Source organism: Ranitomeya imitator, chromosome 3 (assembly GCF_032444005.1).
Source record: "Ranitomeya imitator isolate aRanImi1 chromosome 3, aRanImi1.pri, whole genome shotgun sequence".
In the NCBI taxonomy this organism is placed as follows: domain Eukaryota; kingdom Metazoa; phylum Chordata; class Amphibia; order Anura; family Dendrobatidae; genus Ranitomeya; species Ranitomeya imitator.
Window position 1 is genome coordinate 660,949,525 of NC_091284.1, and position 15,455 is coordinate 660,964,979.

Genomic DNA, 15,455 nt, shown 5'->3' on the forward strand with positions numbered 1-15,455 from the left:
GAAGATATCAGGAGATTAGTTCAGCGATGTATGGAGGAGACAGGTTGTGGAGGACACAGGTTATGGATGGCTTTGTTATGATGGTATACAGTGTGACACCCATCATTATAGAGGGCCTTTGTGAACATAAAATCAAGAGAACAACAACATAGCCTAATGCAATGATCGCCAAAAAAAATGTCTTGCCATAAAATCCAGAGATACGACCATGTGCACTGGCAATCAGCAGCATTACTCACAGACAATCGCCAAACAATGCCAATCAAGCTGTCCTGCAATCATACACCATCAGGTAGAGCTTTCATGGCCTCCATCTGGATCCCTGAATACCGGGTGGAGGTATTCAGTATAAAGAGACAGTGCTCAAACATACTCATTTTGAGTGCTTGTCCGTCTTTAGAGGAGCACAAGAATGTTGTCCACTGCCCAGGAAGAAGACATGGAAGCATTGCTGAACCCATTTATGAATATCCCTACAATGACAAAGTAACACTCCACAATATACCAGTGACTTTTGTCCTGTAACACCAGAACACTTCAGAATCTGTATCCTCTACTTAACGTAGATTAATAGACTGAGTACTTGCTGTGATGGAGTAAACCATGTGATCCTTACCAGATGACTTTTCCTCATCATGCTGGTCTTCCTTCTTTTCAGCATCATCAGCTAGAATCTCTTCCAGCTCTCCATCACTGATGGGCTCATATTCTTCTCCAGCCACAGAGTCGACAGACTGCTCATCATCAAGCTTGGATAACTCCTCTTCAGGACCTAGAAGAGGAAATTAAACGGATCTTAAAAGAGATCAAAGAAACTAGCGGTCACGTACCCACCGCTCCAGGCACCAGCGTGCAATATAAGGATTCACAGGTCTGCAGCCACATAACGTAACTGCAGACTTATTGCTTAAGACTGGACAACCCTGTTTAAACTCTACTCCGCAATTGTGCAAGAACAAACAAAAAGAAGCTAAAGGTTTGTAAATAAAAAATAAGACAAGTAAGGGTAGAAGACAGATACCAGCTTTGTTCTTGAACCTACCGTCAACACTCTCAGCTTTTTCTACTTTGCGACTACTGACAAGGTCTTGAAGGTTTTCTGCTTCCTTTTCTGGTCTCTCCAGAGTAGAGGTGTTCCGACTTGTGGCCTCATAAGTTTTCTCACCATCTCTCTCTTTTGTGTCACCACGTTTTTGCTCTAAAAGCGAGGGAATATCAAGAAGTCGAACTCTCTCTTTTTCTCCATTGTCAGGAATTAATTTCTCTCTGTCTCTTTCAAAGTCTCTCCTCCGGTCTCTCTCTCGTAGTCGCTCCCGATCTCTATTCCTTGGCCAGTCTTTATCAGTTTCTCGGTCCCAATCTCTTTGCCGCATATCTCGTCTATCACGATCTCTTTCCTTTTCTCGATCTCTCTCCCGGTCATGTTCATATCTCTCTTTTTCAGGTGCTCTCTCTCGGCTGTCAAATGACCCAGACCTGGACTGAACTTGCCGATCAGACTCGGGTGAACTTCTTCGTGAACTGTGACTTCTGGAGTCCCTTCGATCTGCAGATAAGGAGAATTTGGAAATGAAATCTTAATACACACATTCCTCCAGCTCTCCGCTCTATATTTCAGGGCTAATGACCACAAGCTGCGGTGCCCAATTAAAACTGCAGGAAACTCTACAACACACATTTGTTGTTTAGAACCACATAGAAAGTTTATCCAAAGAAAAGAAAAAAAAAATAGTCCTAATTCTTACATCAATGAACATGTAGCTGACAAATATGCAACACAAGAGAGGAACGAAGAGGATAGTAGCTGGAATTGCATTAGGAGCGACTACAAGAGAGACATTTTATTCATTTTAAACAGAGAGTGTATTGGAGATTGCCTTTTTATGCGTTTCTGTGGGCGACGACATTCCAAAAATGTACCAAAAGACACAGATAGCCAAATAAATTACAGTAAGCCAGAATTCTAAATTATTTCTTCCTTCTAGCCATTTCTGCACAACGCTTGAACAAAAGAAATCACTGTAAAAATGTGCAAAGCGCTTCCTAGTGGCCTACTCAATAACTACACACCTGTATGCAGTGTTGAGATGTGTGGCTGCATGCCGACTGGGTGTCCTGTATGTGGAATGCACAAATTAGAGCTTTACAGATGAAGAATGGATATTTGCAATATTTAACTGGTATAATCTAAAAAGCAATATGGTTTCATCATCGTCAGAGAATAAAATAAAACGAGTTTTCAGTAATGCGAGGACAGTATGGGAAACATTTTGTTTAGATTTTGACAATTACAAAATTTCAACAGTTAGTGGTTTACAATCACTGCTCAATGCATTAAAGGAGCTGTTCACTACTCCGACAACCCCTTCTCAATTGCTCCAATCCCCCATATCAAATAAAAACAGCCTATTCTCGCCTACGACGCCAGCACAATCCGAGTGCAATCAGTGGCCGCTTCACTCTCACGTCCTTCAGATGTAACAGTCATTCGCAGGAAGACAGAGCAGCTCTCACTTTCTTCCAGAAGCGGCTACTGATTAAATGCAGGGCTCGAATGCGATACTGTCACGCAAGTCCCAATGGAGTCATCGCTGCAACGACACCAGCGAGTATAGGCCGCTTTTATTTTATATAGGGGAATATTGCAATTGCGAATGGGCTGTCAGAGTAGTGGACAACCCCTTTAACAGTGTGGTGATAACAATCATTAAAGAGAAACACCACTAAAGTTCTTTGAGACATAATAGGTGTTGATTCTGTATTTAATATGATGAGCACAGTCCTGGGGGTGAAAAAATAAAAGGTGTTAGGATATATACCGGTACTTACCTTGACACCTCTTCATTCCAGCACTGCAGCGGACACACAGGCAGGCTCAACTCACAGAAGTCTGTTTTCTTTACTTACCTTCTCCACTCTCTAGATTATGACAGGCTATACAGGCAGTCTTGATTGACGCATCCACTTATGACCTACTCAGGGACGCAGCGACCTAAAGCGATCAGACTTCCACCTATATAAGTGGCCATTACCTGTCCACGGTACCCATTTATGAAAAAGACTAAAGCATCTAAACAATGAGAAGAAACATAATTAAAAAGACAAAACAACAATACCTGAAGAAGTGCTTCGGCTGGGTTCCCCTCTTTTCAACTGGTCAATTCTGGATTTGCGTTCTCCAGAAGGCTCAATACTTCTATTTCGTTCTCGATCTTTAGAGCTGCCAGGCAATAGTCTTCTTCTAACTGCCTGGTCATCGCCGCCACGATGAACAGAATCAATGGATGGTGAACGTAGACGGCTTGATGTACGGCTCTGGTTACTGGATATACTACTGCTGCGTTTCTGCTCAGCGGGCTTGCGAGCTGGGGGTTCATCCACACATGAAGGTCGATGATCCTCTTTTTCAGGTTTCACCTTGATGGGCTTTTTAATGGGTTCTTCTAGAGTTCTCTCGGTTAGTAAAGGTTCTGTCTTTTCAGGAACATCTTCATCTGACCAGTCACTGAACGTTGAGTCTTTTGATTGAAGGGTTTCAACAGCCATCTTCTCTGGTACTACCACTGGAATTTCCTCTTTAACAACCACTGAGGCTGTGACTGATGCAGTTATTACTGGGGGCGTTCTCGGACCCTTTTTCTTCTTGCTTTGCGGCATACTGTCTTCATCAGATATGTCAGATTCGCCCTTCTTTCTCTTTTTCTCCAAGTTTTTCTTTTTTTGGACTTTCTTGGGAGAAAATACTTTAGCTTCTTCTGGTGGCGGTTCTGCTGGACATTTTTCAACTGCAGATTCCTCCTCTTTCTTTTTCTTTCCAGTTTTCTTCAGCGTTTTCTTTTTGACTTTTTCTTCATGTAGTTTGTCTGTAACCTCTCTTTCATCTATTTTATGTTGTACGGCACTATCGGTCTCTTTTACCTTTGAGCTTTCAGTCTCTAAGTGCTCTCTCTGTTTTTCAGAAGTCGATGGCCGCTCCTTAGCCTCTACCTCCTCGTAACGCCTGGAACCATCTTTCCTCTCAGGTTTACGTTCTTCTTCCTTCCAACGGGTCGGCTTTTCTTCTGTAACAGCAGGACTAACGGAACGCGTGTCTTGTGGTCTGACGACTTGACTTAAAAGCCTGTGCTTCTCATCTGAAAATAAATAGTACAGAAAAAAATATATAATGTGCTATAAACCCTGCTATGGTATTCAATTCACATTTATTTCTAAAAATGAATACAGTTCCTAATCTAGATGTCATAATATATCCTCCCCTCCTGAGATCACAGAGAAGACAGTAATGCATGTGATCTTTCTACCAGATTTCACCTGCAGTTTTCCTACTCCCTCCCTTGCATCATACACACGTAAAATCAGAAAGTAAAATACTTGAAAATTATACTCATCTGCATCTATTGCGTGCTAACTTTATGGCATCAAGAAAAATCCCTGTAGAAATTAGCTTTGTATCACAAGCCTGAAGGCACAATTGATAAATGACCTCTCCACAGATTATAGCTACCAGCGATTGCTTCTACCTACTCATTAATTATGGTACCATTAATTTAGTAATAGAAAATGTTATTAATATATTCTGCCAGGCACTATAATGTCTTACTCTTCTCGTCGCCGCTGTTATAGGCATCGCTCTCTGGGGAATGGTCTCTGCGACGCTTCGGGGACTGACGTGGGCTGGGACTGTTCTCGTTTCTATGTCGTTTCCTGTAGGTGAAATAGGTTTACAAAAAAAAAAAAAACACATAAAGAGACCCAAAGTAGAATAGCAAAATACTGCAAACAAATCCAAAAATCACCACCAACTACAGTATCCCATAATAACAGTCAATAGTCACAAATATCCAGTCTGTGGTCACTAAAGATATTTCTACAAGGTGTGAGAAAAAGGAGATTTTTGTGTACTCACCGTAAAATCTCTTTCTTTTGTTATGCTGCTGTCCACTAGGAGGCGACACTATGCATAATCTGAAAAAGATTAACCGTGGCTCCTCCTCTGCAGTATACACCCCTGGACGGCGTCAGCCTTCTCCAGTTTTGTGCAAAAGCATTAGCAGGAACATAACATGAATAACATAACCATTCCTATAAGAAGGCAACTATGTACGAGCTCAAAAAAACAACATGAGAACTCAACAGTAACAACGGCCCGGAAAGGGCAACAGGGTGGGAGCTGTGTCCCCCAATTAGAGGCTAAGAGAAAGAGATTTTACGGTGAGTACACAAAAATCTCCTTTACTCTGTCACCTCATTGGGGGACACAGAACCATGGGAGCAGTCCCAGGGTGGGAAGCAATGGACGAATATTGTGCAGACAGGCCCCTACACTTGGTGCACCGCCGCCTGTAGAACACATCTACCCAGGCTGCGCTGAGGACTGGGTATGAACCCTGTAGTGTTTAGTAAACATGTGTAGGCTAGTCCGAGTGGCCGCCTTACACACTTGTTGTGCCGAAGCCTGGTGCCGAATTGCCCAGGAGGCCCCTACCGCCCGTGTAGAGTGTGCTGTAATACCGGCTGGAAGAGGAGAATTGTTAAGGTGGTAGGCCTATTGTATGGTGGATTCGATCCACCTGGCAAGGGTAGCTTTGGAAGCTGGCAGACCCTTGTGGCCGCCTTCCAGAAGATGAAGAGAATCAGACCTCCGGAAGGACGCAGTCCCAGACACATATATACGCAATGCCCTGACAAGTTCAAGCGGATGCAGAGCCTTCTCCACTCTATGAACCGGGACCAGACAAACGGATGGCAGTGAAATTTCCTCATTGAGGTGAAAGTGGGACACAACATTTGGAAGGAAGGATGGGACCGTATGGAGAACTTGTCTTGGTGAAAGGCCAGGAAGGGCCGTCTGCAGGAGAGTGCTGTCAATTCAGACACCCTGCGTAGCGAGGTGATTGCCACCAGGAAAACCGCCTTCTGGGACAGAAGGCGGAGCGGGACCTCCTTAAGGGGTTCGAAGGGTGGTTTCTGCAATGCTGTCAGGACCAGGTTGAGGTCCCACGTTTCTAGTGGTCGTCTGTAGGGGGGAACCAATCGGGAAACCCCCTGAAGAAAAGTCTTTACTTGCAGCTTGGTAGCAATGCGCCTTTGAAAAAGCACCGAGAGGGCTGACACCTGGCCCTTAAGCGAGGCCAGGGACAGCCTGGCCTCCAGACCCGATTGGAGAAAACCAAGTACTTTGGGTAGGGAATAAGGGAGTGGGGTCTGGCCATGAGATTCGCACCAGGTAAAGAAAGCTTTCCAGGTACGGTAATAAATCTTGGCAGAGGATGGCTTCCGTGCCCTGATCATGGTTCCAATGACGTCGGCGAGAGCCCTGCCTGGGTTAGAACCCAGGTCTCAAGGGCCACGCCGTCAAATTGAGGGCCCCTGAGTTCTGGTGGTAGAATGGGCCTTGTGATAGAAGATCAGTGCGGTCGGGGAGACGCCAGAGGGCGTCTACTGTAAGTTGTACGATGTCGGCGTACCATGTACGTCTGGGCCAGTCCGGTGCGATTAGGATGGTTGGAACTCCCTCTTGCTTGATCTTCCTCACCACCCTGGATATCAAAGGGAGAGGTGGAAAAATGTACAGAAGCTGGAACTGGGTCCAGTCCTAAACCGAAGCGTCTGCTCCGAGCGACCGCGGATCGTGTGTTCTGTCCATGAAGTTGGAGAACTTGGCATTGAAGTGGGATACCATTAGGTCCACATCCGGGGTCCCCCAGCGATGGCATATCTGGCGAAAAATTTCAGGATGGAGAGACCACTTTCTCGAGTCTATTCATTGTCGGCTGAGGAAGTCTGCTTCCCAGTTGTCCACACCTGGAAAGTGGACCGCCGAGAGAATCGACCCTGTGTCCTCTGCCCAGTGGAGGATATGTGACACTTCTTGCATCGCCTGGGTACTGCGGGTCCCCCCCCTTGGTGATTCACATATGCCACAGCCATGGCATTGTCCGACTGTATTCTGATGTGAGAGGCTGCCAGAAAGTGATGAAAGGCCCTCAATGCCAGGAGGATGGCACGAATTTCCAGGATGTTGATGGGCATGGTCGCTTCCACTGGGGACCACTTGCCCTGTGGTGTAGGTGCACTGCACCCCAACCCGTTAGGCTCGCATCGGTGGTCAGAACCTTCCATTGACCTGTGAGAAAGGATTTCCCCTTAGCTAGCGAGGTTGGCTTGAGCCACCAGTGCAGGGACCTCTTGGTTGACGACGTTAGCCGGAACTCCCTGTCGAGAGAGAAAGGGTTCTTGTCTCAGGACTTGAGGATGGCTAGTTGGAGATGCCTGAGGCGAAACTGGGCAAATGGGACGGCTTCTATTGATGCCCCCATCCTGCCGAGGACTCTCATGGCAAACTGGAGAGATCAAGGGGGTTTGCGGAGGAGGGTGCGAACTTGGGAAGGAGCACTAGACCCCTGGAGGTGTTGAATAGAATTCCCAGGAAGGTCAGAGACTGACTCGGGGTTGGTGATGACTTTTGTAAGTTGACTAACCAGCCTATGCGACTCAGTGTGGATTGTGATTGAGACGCTGAGCTCGCAGTCTTTGAACGTGGGAGCCTTGATGAGTAGATCAGCCAAGTATGGAACGACTACTATGCCTCTGGAGTGCAGGACGTCCATGGTGGCTGCCATGACTTTGGTAAACACTCAGAGCCATGGCGAGTCCGAATGGGAGAGCCACGAACTGGTAGTGGTCCCGGTCGATTGCGAACCTGAGAAATCTCTGATGGGCAGGTGCAATCGGTATATGCAGGTATGCGTCTTGTATGTCTACGGAGGCGAGATATTCTCCCTTCTCCATGGACGCAATGATGGACCGAAGGGACTCCATGCGGAAGTGACGGACCCGTACATATTTGTTGAGTTGTTTTAGGTCCAGTATGTGCTGCATGCTGCCTCCTTTCTTGGGGACTACGAACCCTCGGAAGCACTCGGCCGTGGGACCGGTACTATGACTCCTGCTTGAAAAAGCGAGGAGACCGCTTGTCGGAAGGCACGAGCCTTAACTGGTGGTTTTGGGGGGACAGAGAGGAAGAATCAGTCCGGTGGGTTGGAGGTTAACTCTATCTTGTATCCGGAAGACACTAGTTCCCTGACCCACCTGTCTTCTGTAATAGGCTAGGCAGCCAGACTTGATAAAAGAGCAAAAGTCGTCCGCCTACGGGTGTGGTGTTTTCTGGAGTCCGTGAGTCATGATGAAGAGAAAGTCTGAGATTTTCCTTCTCTGGGCTTAGACTGGGCTGCTTATGACTGCCAGGTCTTGTCCGACCTTTGCGTCAACCATGAGTTGTCCTTGCGTGGGGAACGGTTACGATTTTGTGCTGGACGCGAGACGGACCAGCCCGAAGAAATCCGAAAGAATCGGAATCGAGTTTGGTTACGCTTCTTTTAAGTGCGTTTAGGTTTCAGTTGGGGAAGAGAGGTACTCTTACACCCGGTGGCGTTGGATATCATCGTGTCCAACTGTTCACCAAAAAGTCACCCACTGAGGTAGGGGAGGTGAATGAGGGACTTCTTTGAGGCTGGCTCCGCTTTCCATTCCCGCAGCCAGAGGATACGCCAAATTGTGATGGCGTTTGATGCTATCCCCGCTACACCCCTTGCTGAATCCAGAGCTGCATGAAGCATGTAATCTGCTATGACTGCTATTTGAACCGCTTGGTCCGACAGTTCAGGAGCGGATGCTTGGAGGCCAGCTTGTAAATTTTTGGCCCAGGCCAGAATGGCCGTGGCAGCCCAAACTGAAGCAAACACAGGAGCCAGGGATGCCCCTGCAGCCTCGAAAATTGAACGAGCCATGCGTTCTACCTGCCGGTCTGCTGTATCCCTGAGGGTTGAGCTATCTGGCAGTGAAAGGAGTGTCTGTGCTGCTAGTCTAGAGACTGGGGGGTCCACTTCAGGTGGGTCTATCCATTCCTTGGTATCCTGCGGGAAGGGGTACCTCGCCTCCAGATATTTGCGATTAGCGAATTTTTTCTCAGGCTGTGAGAGCTGCTTTTTAAGGATTGCCTTAAACTCTGGGTGGTTAGAGGAAACCTTAGGCGCTTCAGAGGTCCTTCAAAGGAAATCTTGTGTTTCGGGGGCCTCTGGTGGCGGATCAGAAATGTCCAGCACCCGATGGATGGAAAAGATTAAGTCCTCAACTAGCGCTGTATTGCTAGGAGGGATTGGGATCAGGGACCCCTCCGTTTCCTTGTCCGAGTCAGAGTCACAGATGCCTTCCGAATCCTGTGTATCACTGAGGCGTCCCCTGCTGTGTGAGCTGGGGCGGAGGCCTTCTCTGGTCGGGGATTGCGGAGATCTGCATTGTCTGCCCCTGGAAGGGGACGGTCTAGATAACCAGGAACTACGGTGTCTCTCCCTAGAAGGGGATGACTGTGTGCTATGGGATGACGCAGATGAATGTGACCTGAGGGTCCGCTTGCGTCCCGACCTAGATGTGGATGTGCCAGGGTCGTCCTGTCCCTGAGTCAAGCTCTCCCGTTGCTGAGCAACAGTCATAGCCGAGGCATGACTCTGCAGAGCCTGAAGCAATGTGGAGGTTAGGTTATCTATAGACTGCGTCATAGATTGCGATATCTGAGTGACCCAATCCGGCGTGGCATAAGACACCGAAGCATTGGCAGGGGCTTCTTGGGGCTCTGACACAATAGTCTGAGTGCAGTCCTGGCAGTGCGGGTATGTGCTGCCACTGGGGAGAGCGTCGTGCAGGTTATGCAGAAAGCATAATAGCAGTCCTGCCTGGTTCTTTTGGACCTTGAGCCCAGCATAGTGCACAGAGTGCAGAAGGGCTGGCTATGCAGAGGACCTTACAGGGGTAGCTATGCAGAGGAACCTATAGGGGAGCCTTATAGGGAATATGGATTCACAGCCGAGTGAAACAACCCAGCTGTGATCTTACCCCACCAGTTTGCCCCTAGGTCCAGAGCCGAAGATCCACAGTCCTGTGCCGCCCCCGGAGACTGGCTGGCCTGGTCTTGCTGACCGGGAGATGCAGGGTTAATCCTTCCTGCAGTAGAAATGGCCGCCGAGGAGAAGAGGAATGGGGAGAAGGGGGCGAAGAGCTAAGAAAAAAAGGCGGCAAAGCTGTGTAAAAACACGTCCTTTCTGTCTCGATCCGCCCCCTCTATGACACTGTAGAGTGTCATATTTGTCATCCGGGGGGCGGAGAGGAGGCGGCGGCTTCAGCTAGGCAGAAGCCGCGGCCTAAATTAGATGTTTGATGCCGAGAAAGGCTCCAGGCCGACGTGGAAGTCCGGAAGCGGGTTGGATCTGAACTGGACCGCCCTGGATTTAAAAGCTGGATAGCGGTGGAGCTATAAGCAGAGGCCCTGTAAGGGGTCCCCGAGGCAGTATAGAGCTGGTGCTGCCGCAGAGACAGGGGCGCAGTGAGCCCTGTGTCTTTATTGTGCCATGCGTCTCTATTGTGCCATGCCTTCCTGCACTCACCCCGTCCCCAACAGGAGCCCGCAGCTGGGCTGGGATCCCTGGATGCAGGCGCAGAGTGCTGGCCCATGCTGGGAGCTGCAGAGTGCTGCCTGTACAGGCCCTACCTGAGGCGTCTCAACCTAATGCCCCCAGAGGGGGATTAGGGAGGGTGCTGCTATGACCTTCAGGGGGCTTTATCCTCAACTCGACCTCAACCCAGAAACCAAAAGGAATTGGGGAAGGAGGGGGGGGGGTCTCGACTTCGAACCAGCACCCGAGGGACTAGGGAAGGAGCGACATGGGGAAAAACCATCTAGACTTCAACCGGGCACCCCATAGTAGGGGGCCGTGGAAGGCGCCATGCCGGGAGTCTCACAGGAGACCCACTTTTAAAAAAAAACGGAGTAAAAAAATCATAGGTGTGCCTCCTATGCGACACTAACCAAAAACTGGAGAAGGCGGACGCCGTCCAGGGGTGTATACCGCAGAGGAGGAGCCACAGTTAATCTTTTTCAGATTATGCATAGTGTCGCCTCCTAGTGGACAGCAGCATAACACCCATGGTCCTGTGTCCCCCAATGAGGCGACAGAGTAAAAAAACGCCAAAGACCCCTTATTTAATGTGACTCTTCACTGAAACCCCGCTCTTAATATTGTTGTCTTACAACTATATAATTTTAAGGGTAATTGGTCATCAGCTAACTAGCTAGTGATGACCACCTTGTATGTGAGAGATGTGTAGATCTTGACAAGCTATAACAAGGTGCGGGGTTGTCCAGCGGCATTCACTTCTGTAGAGGAGGCCAGTTACATTACAAACACTGCACAATTTCCTAGTGTAATGATCATGAAAACTGCATGATGTCTGCTGATGGTGCATGTGTCTTGTCAGATGTAACATGTGTCTGCGTAACTGTAGTCTTCAACCTGGCATCCATGCAGTTTTGCAGGTGAAAAAGTGGATCCACCTCCAAAAACAAATATATGTTCAGAAGGGAATTTTAAAACCACGGCGGCACCTGCGCATGATGGGGACCGAGCTGCCCGGTAGTCTAGTTGGACAGGTGGGTCTCTAGTCTGAGATTGACAGGCCTCTGGCTTCATGCGCTTATAGGCAGAGAACTGTCAAACCAGGTACCGAGCCAGACAGGAGGATTCAAGGAGGCTTCTCTGCATCCTTTCACATACGTTTTTCCCTGAAACAATGCAGCGTTTCAGACTCAAGCATACCTGGCTGAGTTTATACAGACAGTGCCTGATACATGCTGCCTGTGGATTGGGAAGCATGTATAAGCCGTCAGGGTCTCTTTAAGTGTTCAATTTCCAACACAGGAAACAAAACATTGCATTGTACCTCTCGAAATCAATGAGCTGCCATATAGTACACACTCTTCAAGTTAACTCGGAACACAAGTTCTAAAATATTTGAAAGCGAGATCTCCAATCCCCTTAGACCAGGGGTGGGGAACCTCAGGCTCCAGGTCCATTTACGGCCCTCGATGGCCTTTCATCAGGCCCCCCCGAGTAGATTCTCAGGGACCACATTCTTGTGCAGTGAGGTGTATTACAACCAGCTCATTCATTTCTTCTTGTTCTGTTAGCACACACACGCAGTGTTCACTACTGAACACTGAAGGGCATGCAGTGAAATAATATGTCTGGAAACCAGTGCAACAGTCAGGATGTACTTTGTGGGTGGTTTGTAAAGCCCCCGAAGGATGGTATAAATATCCTAATGGCCCTTGGCAGAAAAAAAGATTCCCCACCCCTGCCTTAGATTAATAACAATATAAGTAGATAGATCTGCTTCTCGGCTGTGCAGTATCATACTCACTTTGGTTTTCTATCATCATGTAGTTCTTTTTGATTTCTTTCATCCCGCATATCCTCCCTTTTGTCTCTGCGATCTTCTCGACCTTTATCTTTGTCTTCCCAATCTCTAGGACGTTCTCTCTCTCTGTCCCTGCCTCGTTCACGGTCTCTTTCTCTTTCATGGTTCCGTTCGCGATCTCGCTCTCGTTCCCTTTCACGCTCTCTTTCTCTCTCTCGTTCTTCTCGCTCTCGTTCCCTTTCCCTCTCTCTTTCACGCTCTCGCTCCCTTTCTTTTTCTCTCTCTCTCTCACGAGCTCGCTCCCTTTCTGACTCGCGTTCCTTTTCTCGCTCTCTTTCCCGTTCTCTCTCGCGCTCCCTTTCCCGTTCTCGCTCCCTAGCCCGGTCATCTCTTCTATCATCTGACCGATCTACTCTACGCTCATCTCTTCTTTCTTCTCGTTCATCATCATTTCTTCCCCGATGTTGTGCTGGGGATGTCTGTCTTTGATCTGTAGTAAAGAAAAAAAGCCACTTCAGGAAAACACGCCTTTGGACCACCCTTTAACAAGTGGTTATGCAAGTTTAGAAAAACATGAACGAAACACTGTACAACTATACACAGGTTGTCTGTCGTACTGCAGACATGTTTAGTGCAAAACAGAGAAGCAGCAATAGAAGGGACAACCTATGGACAGCCGTGTTTTTCCAATCCTGCACAACCCCTTTAATGGGAAGTCTATTAACAGCCTTTTAGGAATTACTAAATATGACACCAGAAAAGGCAAAAAAGGTTTGGCTGTTCATTGTTTCAGATGCAGCACACTGTTTGATAGTGGAAACGTTGGTATGTATTAACCTCGCTCTCGTTCCCTTCTTTCTCTTTCCCCATGTCTGCGATCAAATGAGGAATCTCTCCCCTGTTCGCGGTTGTCATATCTCTCGCGTTCGGTATAACTGCTCCTTGAATCCCAGTTTTCGTGGTAACTGCTGCTGCTGTGGCTATCCACCTGGGAGCTTCTGTTTCCCCGACCACCTATTAAAATGTAAGCAATGAGAAAACGTGGACAATAATTCCAGACACAAACTACATAACCTGCTCTTGTCTGCAAAATGTTTCTTCCTGAGAACAAATTCAAAGTACAAAACCCATTAAAAAGTCCCTTTGCCCTGCACCCGACAGCCTGGAAATCCATGAAAAATATTCCCCAAAGCCAATTAACACCAATCTTACCCACAGCACAGAATGTTTTGGGTTCACAGTGTGACAAAGCGAGAACAAGAGCTGAGCAGGAGCTAACTTTTGTGGCATAATGTCAGCAATGAAGAGATTTATGATGGTAGCAAGAGTTAGAGTAAATAAAAAATAAATACCTTTTTCAGGGGGATCAGGTGCACGACCCCGTGCTCGGCCATTACGATCATTTCTGGCCTCACTTCTGGATTCATTACGGGTGTCATTCCTAGATTCATTTCTGGTTTCAGATCTCGAAGATTCATCTCTCCCGTGACTTCTTCTGTAGCTGCGTTCATCATACTGCTCATCTTTCCGGTGAGACTCACGATTGTCCCGCTCTCTATAATCATGAGTGTCACGAGTAGAACGGGAATCCTTCTGCTCTCGGCTTTCTTTGCTTTCTTTAGTATCTCTATAGTCACGAGTATCTCTAGCCTCACGGCCCTCCCGGGTGTCCTTAGTCTCCCTTCGGTCACGGTTATCTCGGATGTCTCTACGATCACGGCCATCACGAGATTCTCGTTCATCTCTGTGGTCTCTAGAGCCACTTGGCTCCCGGTCGTCTCTTTCTCTTTCCTTATCTTTTCTTCCTCTACTATCTAAAAAAAAAGAAGGTTAATTGTAAAAGTACCAAATCTAGAAAGTCATTAGCTCCTACGTGATACATTTTCATCTTTATGTGCTTTTTTTCCCCTTTTAAGAGCCATAATTTTGTTTTATTCTGTAGCAATAACTCATTTACCATATGGGTTATTTTGTTAAATCAGATTTTCATGGACACGGCGTTGCCAAATATGTTTCAGAAGGCTCCCAACTGCCATCCTAACATAGATCGCACCACTTTAAAGTCGTGGTCAGAAACAGGCAGTAGCATTTAAGGAGTTGAACAGCTGCCGCCATCAGAGCCAGCTCCAATTTCTGCCTTTGGAGTCAGGTGATGGCTGTATGACACAGCCCATACCCACTATATGTGGTGCGGGCTCAGCTCCTGAACACTCACACCTGACATAATACATTCCAGTATGTGCTATGTTTGAAGCAATGAAGCCAACATCACCCTATTTTTTAGTTAATGAGTGTCCTGTAAATTATTCTTAAACCTAGATTTATTACAGTGAGGCATCATATAAAGCATGCATATAGTGCACGTACCGTCCCTCCTGTCCCTACGTCGGTCTTGCGAACAAGTTGTTCTTTCCCTTTCATGTCTTCCTTTTTCCCTGACTGGGGATCGATGTTTGGATGGACTTCTCCTCCTCTGTGGTGATGATGTATGGGTGGTATAAGGTGAGGAGGATGACCGTCTGGCGGATGGCGAAGAGGCTCTTTGATAATGAGAGGACGGTGATCTTCTACGACGAGGAGAGGGGGAGTGCCTCTGAACTGATGAGCCGGACTGTGAGGATGGGGAGTGGTGTCTTGAGGAGATGGGAGAATGGTGACGTGCAGGAGTAATAGACCTATTGAATTATAATTTAAATTAACAGTGAAATTCTCCTAGGATAAAAACGCAACAACAAAACGAGCCTATACTGTGTAATATCAATTATTTTAGTGTACAACAAAATCCAAAATATTCAGTTTGTACCTGCGGGAAGGTGAGATTGCATGTTTGTGCGAAGAGGATTTCACGGGTGTTGGTGAAGATGTATGTCGTCTCCTTGAAACAACAGGTGAATACTCTCTTGAATGGGAAGAATTGCTGCGAGAACGGCCAGCTGGACTTGGTGACCGCTTCTGCCGATGTGATCCCCCAGATAGGGACCTACGCAGAAAACGAATATAAACTCAATGAGTAATGATGAGTATATGGACAATGTATATAAAAACAAGTACTGTGCGCACAAATAAGGTTTCATTCCAGGTAAAAATTAAATTTTCCATCAAAAGTCTTTTTGGTATTCATAGACATAACTCCAATTTGCAGCTAGTCTTGTAAGGAAAGAGAAGATTATACCTGCTGGCTCCACATAGTAGACAAAGCAGTGGCC

The 15,455-nt window shown here is 47.3% G+C and overlaps 1 protein-coding gene across 2 annotated transcripts in view; it reads right to left on the bottom strand.

The window, feature by feature from the left end:
- Window positions 1–15,455, bottom strand: part of ZC3H13 (zinc finger CCCH-type containing 13) — an 85,586-nt gene that overhangs the window by 23,051 nt on the left and 47,080 nt on the right. The window contains exons 9-18 of one of the 2 annotated variants that reach the window (XM_069758269.1): window positions 15,053–15,229; window positions 14,617–14,924; window positions 13,602–14,063; window positions 13,087–13,263; window positions 12,253–12,739; window positions 4,601–4,704; window positions 3,117–4,133; window positions 2,071–2,115; window positions 1,043–1,546; window positions 617–772 (exon numbers count right to left, since the gene is read on the bottom strand). In XM_069758269.1, the coding sequence (XP_069614370.1) occupies window positions 617–772; window positions 1,043–1,546; window positions 2,071–2,115; window positions 3,117–4,133; window positions 4,601–4,704; window positions 12,253–12,739; window positions 13,087–13,263; window positions 13,602–14,063; window positions 14,617–14,924; window positions 15,053–15,229 (3,437 nt within the window). The remainder of the gene's footprint in view (window positions 1–616; window positions 773–1,042; window positions 1,547–2,070; window positions 2,116–3,116; window positions 4,134–4,600; window positions 4,705–12,252; window positions 12,740–13,086; window positions 13,264–13,601; window positions 14,064–14,616; window positions 14,925–15,052; window positions 15,230–15,455) is intronic. The other variant, XM_069758270.1, reaches the window with a different exon arrangement.